We start from the raw sequence: 7,521 nt of genomic DNA on the forward strand, positions 1-7,521 counted from the left end.
ATAACAAATGCACACGTTTTTATACCAAACTGTGACACAAATACTTGACTCCATTATTTAGAGCATCACACCCGTTATCTTAAGGTCTTGCGCAGATTAACATCTTCATCTGAAGATAGAATTACACACGAATTGAAAAATAAACACCTGTACATTTATCTTTTGTATCTAGAAGTGAGTGAAACATATCTAGTGCATGACTTTAAATGATCTTGAATGAAAAACCAATCACGGATTTGTTTTATGTTTGGGCTAACGAGTGGTCCACTATATTCCGTTTGTCATATACGACATGTCGTGTCCATCTAGCATGCGTAAAATCTTAGCGGAGAGTGTTATACGATAACGATATCGATTATAGGCCCTATTGATGATAGCGATAATCGCGACTGCATTGATAGCGATAATCGCGACTGCATTGATAACAATGATGAAGATGACGGCAGTGGCCGTGCTATCGTTGCATGAATTTGACGGGGATGGTGATGGCAACAACAACAACAACAACAACAAAATAATAACGATGATGTGGATTTCTGGAATTCTGGATATTGTATAAAGAGCCACTGCCAATTTTACACGATTCAAATTTTATCTATGACAATTATACATGTAGTAGTAAACAAGTCAATATAGATGGTGCTAATGGCATTGGTAATGATGAGACAACTATCGTTACCATGACGATGATTGACAGATAAATGCCATGATGGTTTGGTTATAGCGATGATGGAACAAGATAACGTTGCCGTAGACAACGTCTATAGCGACGAAGAAGAAGAAGATGATGATGATGGTGAAGATGAGGATAATGACGTTAGCGATGATGGTGATGATGATGATGATCAATATGATGATGATGACTATAGCGATGATATTGAGGATGATGACTATAGCGATGATAATGATGGTGGGGATGATGATGATGAAACTGATGATCAATATAAGGATAATGATGGTGGTGATGATGAAAGTAATGATGATGGTAATATTGATGATGATCGTGTTGCTGATGGTGACTATGATGAAGATAGATTCAATGCTTAATGTACAAACCAATGTCTAAAACTTGCTGTGTCAACAATACTCTCTTTAAAAACAATACAGTATACGGTATACATAAACAACATGACTATGGAATTTTATAATGTAAAAGATCTTTTTTTAGATAGCGTGCCTGTTTCAAAAAACATTTTACATTTGCAAAATAAGCTATAATCTCATGCATGAAGTCTGCATGAAATTTGACACCTGTATCTACTTTACCATTCACGACAATAAAGAAAACATCGTTTAGGGGTGTTCGTAGGTTACAACAGATATTTATCAAATTAACCTCCATTCAAACGAAGGGTTTAATTTAGAAGAAGAGCATCCGTGTATAAAACTAAATTTGTTAATTACAGCGACTATCTTTGATCAAATGTGACAAAATCAACCCATTTAAGAGATCCTAGATCCTAGACAAGAAGTTGTTCTTTAATGGTTCTTTAAAAGAATAGAATTAAAACAATGGCACTGTTGTATTTTGTATCTGTTTGGTTTTATAACACGCGAAATATCATTAGACTGCAGTATCTATGATCAATTAAATGACCTGGATTTGGGGTTGTGCAAGGGGGGTAGATTGTACCTAGGTTTTCTATGGAACACTATAATGGTTTATTTTGTAAGTTACACAATTATTTCATTAAACCCAATTTAGTATCTTTCTTATATTTCCAAACATGACTTAAAATAATCGTGTAAAAGTAAACTTAAATGATGTGAAATTTAACTATTTTTCTGTATAGGATTAAAAACACAACTATTTCATTTGGTCAGGGTCTTTTAATTTTATTTGAAAAAAATCCTTGATGTGTTTGAAAAATAAATAAATAAACAAGTTGAATTGTACAATATAAATTATACGCTTGCAGTTCTACGTTGTGTTTGTATGCTGTTTATGTTGCTCTTGACTTATCAACCAAAGGTAGGAGTTGTCTCTTTGCCGATTGGGAATGGCAAAAACATGCGTGTGCTATTTTCATTTAATCTTTATTATACTTTTTCGTCCAATGAATACGATAATTTTGAAAATTTCTGACATTCTGTTTCCCATATATGTCTTCAACAGCGCTTATTTAGCAATTTATGCGCTTAGATCTCGCGTATTTCATGCGCTAATATATGGCGTCTTTTGTCCGCTTAGATGTGTGGTCTTAGTGGGAAAAACGAAAAGTAGACTTAGAAGAAAAATTTAAGTAGCTACAGTTTTCCGCTCAACTCTCAGATTTTAGCAGTGAGCGTAATATTATTACTTAACATGTGCATGACAGGAGTAAATGATGGCGAACAATTCATGCGCGAACTACTGTTTTATGATCTATTTTTAGCGCAAATACTTTAATCGTAATATATTGAGCAAGATGTCTCGCTCTTTTTGTTCTATATATTTACGAATTATATTTTAGAATTAAGATGTGCAAGGGCCTCAAATATTTGGCATTTAATATCCAAACATCTCATCTTTTCGCTAGGCTAGTCTACAAGTAACACGATAGGCTCTTGTATCTGTCACATCTATTAAACATTGTTGTAACACCCAGACGGCTAATCTTTGAATCCAATCTTGATTTTATAAATGTATATACTTAATATACATTAATAAGTCAAACGTAGGTATATATATTAAAACAATCAAATGTTAGAGTGTTAGATTATCGAGATAAGTAGTTCTTTTGTATTGAAATGCATGCGTAAGAATACGTCGTTATTCTTCGGGACTATTTTTCGGGTAGTTGAATTTCTTGTTTTGTAATTAAGCATTACATGTGAAACACGTTCATCAGATTAGTTAGGAAATGAATACCACCTATAAATGAAATATGTTATATCAAAAAAACATTTAATATGAAATTTAATCATTGTGTAAAGATAAATAGGTTCCCACACAATACACCGCAGCTAGCTTCTTTTTTTTTATCTATTTGATACAAAATCATCGCACATAATATGTAACCATTTGTAGATCTAAACGTCTGAATAATTCCTGATTAAGATATAAAAAAGAATTGTTTAATTTAAATCAAACAAACTGACTGACGGACATATGTCTGTTTTGTTAATGACTCGACTGTAATCCAGGATTTATGCAAATTGGGGTAGCATTAAGTATAGTTATATAGTGATTAAGTGTTTTGTGTGGTAGTCAAAATACTTCTTTGTTTACATTGTGCTATCTTTATTACAAATAATTTCACATTCAGCGCTACTTTCTCCAGGTGATAAGCATCTTACATACTCTATAACACCATTATCTAAATGTTATAAACATCAGGTTTGCCCATTCTAAAAAAGGGGGAACAATTATTCATTTCTGAGGGCATGTTGGGCCTTTAATGTCAGTAATTTTGGAGAAATTAAAATACAAAATATTTCAGTTTGAAATAAACGTTTTTGCTGATTTTTTTTATTGTAACAATGATAACAAAAGAAAGGTTAAAGACAAAATTCAAATTCTTAGGTAATTACGGAAATTTAGCGATTTGCTATTAAAATGTCGATTGCTTAAAGATGTCCGGGTAAAATCATCTCCTCGCGTAAATTTATGCTAGCGGACATTATCCCCTTTGTGGTTTGTGAACCTTTTTGAAAGAACTATAAATGTAAATATAAAAAATGTCTCAAAAAGAAATAATGACATTTTTATTAAATATATTAAGTCAATATAATGATTATTTTTTATATTTATTCTAATGCAAACTTCGATCAGTATTTTACGAGTGTAGGACAAAAGCCGTCCCGGACAAAAGCCCTCCCGTCAAAAAGTGACAAGGCGGACAAAAGCCCTCTCGTGAAAATGACAAGGCGGACAAAAGCTCCCCACCCCCCGACAAAAGCCCTCCCTTAAAAAATGACTTGGCGGACAAAAGCCCTCCCGTGAAAATAATAGGGCGGACAAAAGCCCTCCCTTACAGATATGCAGTTATTAATTTATATCTAACTTATTGTATGATAATTAAAAAAGGTAAGATATACTAGTAAAATGGTTTTTTTTGTTACCGCCCCCAGTACAGTCCATTCTATACATTGGGCGTGTGGGGGTTTTGTCCACTCTATAAAATTTAGGTCTGGGGTTTTGACGTGTGGGGTTTTGTCCGTGTGCCCGTTGACTGGTGGTTCAGGTCGTAAATTAAAATTGAAGTTGGCTCCAATACATATGAACCTCATCGCTATGGGTTCGAGTCTCACTAGGAACTTTTTATTTTTGCATGTGGAAAAGTTATCCAGCTTGCGTATAGTTTATGAAACGTGGGTTGTTCTACTCAGGTGCCCGTTCGTGCCTGCAATGATACACAGACGGGCACCTGAGGTCTTCCTCTACAAGAAAATCTGAAATATCGCCATATTACAGTGCTGGTTCGAACGAACGAACGAACGAACGAACGAACGAACGAACGAACGAACGAACGAACGAACGAACGAACGAACGAACGAACGAACGAACGAACGAACGAACGAACGAACGAACGAACGAACGAACGAACGAACGAACGAACGAACGAACGAACGAATGCCTTTTGCATGTATTACTTTATATTAAAATGAATACATTAATATATTGAACTGTTTGATATACATTTTAACATCGTCGTTTGAAATTGATGTAAAAAAACACTATGATGTCAAAATGTTAATTTATAACTTGAGAGAATAATAGTAAGGATAATCACTTCTTAGTGTCAGAAAATAATTTTTATTTTGTTCTTAAAGCAGCATGCCCCCAATTTTCATGTAAAGTTTCATTAAAAAAAAAAGAAAAAAGAAAGAAATTTATTCAAAAGTAAAATATTATATGATGTGGACAAAGAAATTATTTTTCACATTGCAAACGGTGCTTAAAGAAAAAAAAGAAAAAAAGTAAACAAACAAAAAAGAAACAGAAAAAAATTATTACTTCAATCTTATTTTTTTTTACTTTTATAAAAATCTTATAACTTTTTTCTCCACTTTTATGTTCTGTCAATATTTGTTACTCATTTGAAGGCAAGCAGCTTTAAGAGGCAGGCAATTAAAACGCTTCAAATTCATACTTTTTTTTTGCAGCTCTGTAGGAAAAAAACACAAAAAAACACACACAATGAGAAAAAAAAATCGACCAGAAGAACATTATCGTTGTAGGTACATGTATGACAATTATCGCCAGACTGGTTTAACAATTATAGAAAAGAGCCGTCAAGTCTGTACATTGTTTTCGAGTCCAAGGTGTTAAAACAATAACTATAGACGTTTACAGATCAGTTATTTTCACGCCTGTGTTAATTTCTGAAAAAATATCTACTCGCCAAATTAATCTTTCAGACACATGGCCATCAATGGGAGATAGGAATACTGCTATTTTTAGGTGACCGTCTTCGTTAATTGACACTTTCCTGTTAATTGGAATAGCGCGTGAAACGATAATCAATATTTTCCTTAATTGGCACTTGTTATGTGTATTGTCACCTTTTCACCGAAGAATACTCCTAAAACGTTTATAAGCTCAGATTTTTTAAAACATTTATCATATTGTTTTCTGTTCATCACATTAAACACAACAAACTAGCCAAGCTACCAAAAATAGAAAAAATCTACCATGTCAGTCAACATGAACGCTGATCTACGTCAACGATTACGTCACGCGGAGATCTTCTTCCGGCGGGCATGTGAGCAGGTTTTTGTCTTGAACCGTCAAGTTGAAGAAGCGACTCTGAGATTCCACGACGCCGACGCAGCTTCAAATAAAGTTCGTCGTTACAACGTTCGTCTGCGACTGTCAGTTCTGGAGGGAGTTCGTAACATGTTTTACGAATATGCCGCCAAGAAAGCAGCCGACATAGTAGAGCTTCAGCGTTGCGTTCTAGATGCTGACTTTTCTTCCGACGACGGCGATGACAGCGACTCGGAAATGTCCGATCTGATGTTCGGCTACGCACATGGTTCAGACGACTCCTCATCAGACGACAATTTTTGTTGATGATGCTGCCATAGCAACAAGCTTTTACGACATTCAATGTCATAAAACGGCACTTTTCAGCGCCAACCATTTTATTCAGAAAGAAATACTTTTCAGTAATTGTCACATTATAATGTAAAAAATGCAAACATCAGTTATAGCGTTAAGAACTTCTAAGCAATTAAGAATGATTAATGGCGAACAATAACGCCTTTCCATATAAAATGATTTATTTTATGTGAACATACTTTAACATTTTGAATGATAATGGGGTTACACTTTATGTACTGAATAAATCACAGTCCTTATAATGTTGTCCCATATATAAAACGTAATAATTGAAAATGTAAAACGTAAAGGCCCATATTATGCTCCAGAAATGTTTAAACCGTTAAGCTTTTTATTTGTTGTTTACTTTCATCACGGATTAATATTATAAATCTGTGCTTTTCTAGTTTCAAAGAAAAAAAAAAAAAAAAAAAAAAAACAAAAAAAAAACCCAACAAAACAACAACAACAAAACAATTCGTTGGCAATTACCTGAACTATCTTTTTTCTTCTGTGGCTTACATGCAATCGGTACGTTATATTATGTAATGGCTTAGTATTTTCTAAGAAAGCCAAAATACTTTTTTTTTGCTTTTATGACATTTTTTTCACATTTAGCGCATCATCATCATCGTCATCATCATCATCATCATTTATGACCATCGTCTTCATTGGCTTTTATTTATATAACTATTGTATGTACATCTACAATTATTATTATATTTGGCAGACAAATACCTATAAACAATATATTATCAACATCATTCAAATACAGTCAACAGGCGAGAGAATGACCACACGAAAAAAAAAACTTGCCGTAAAAGATAACCGCGTTTCGAAGACCGTACAATCCATTTACCTATCTGCTGAAACCAAAAGCGAATAACTTTTGTCACATTCATGATATTTATTGTTGGCAGTTGAGTTTTTGTTTTGATATTAAATCCCGTTGATTTCTCGAAATTGAAAGCAGAGAAAATAAATAAGACACAGCAGGGTCTTTCTATTTTTAGCAGGGTCTTTAGCCCCTGGACATAGTCAGCAAGTTAAGGGTTAAAGTGACATTATGTCCATCCACGAGGCAGTGACACATGTGAAAGTAAAAATAATTTTACATTTTTTCCATTATTCCTTTTAATTTTATAATTAAGTGAACGATAATAAACTCACGTGGCCTAAGTAAATATCGGAATTTACCTGTAACGTTCAATTTATAGATGGAGTTGAACAGTTTTCTTTCTTATATTTTAGGCAGATTTATAAATAATTCTTAACTTTTTCCAGTATGAACTATTGGTGTTATTATAACAGTCAATCTTTTGTATATAAAGTTAAACTATATGAGCTTAATGTCAATCTAACCGCTTGATTATCGTGAAGTGAATGTATTATTAATGTATTTCTACATATTAATGTATTATTATATAGCAATCAATGGACGTCCGTTCGGAGTCTTTCAGTAGTATTCGCTGCATTTTCTTTTCATGGTGCACATC

The 7,521-nt window shown here is 33.5% G+C and overlaps 1 protein-coding gene across 1 annotated transcript; it reads left to right on the forward strand.

The window, feature by feature from the left end:
* Positions 1–726: 726 nt before the first annotated feature.
* LOC132728370 (prostatic spermine-binding protein-like) lies at positions 727–1,047 on the forward strand. Its single transcript, XM_060714026.1, has one exon. The coding sequence runs from the start codon at positions 727–729 to the stop codon at positions 1,045–1,047; it is 321 nt and encodes a 106-aa protein (XP_060570009.1).
* The last annotated feature ends 6,474 nt before the right edge of the window (positions 1,048–7,521 follow it).

Source organism: Ruditapes philippinarum, unplaced genomic scaffold (assembly GCF_026571515.1).
Source record: "Ruditapes philippinarum isolate M1 unplaced genomic scaffold, ASM2657151v2 ctg284_1_1_1_1, whole genome shotgun sequence".
Lineage (NCBI taxonomy): Eukaryota > Metazoa > Mollusca > Bivalvia > Venerida > Veneridae > Ruditapes > Ruditapes philippinarum.

What these genes read in the sequence shown, in the direction of transcription:
- LOC132728370 (XM_060714026.1), top strand. Translation starts at nt 727, where the DNA reads ATGATGGAACAAGATAACGTTGCCGTAGACAACGTCTATAGCGACGAA.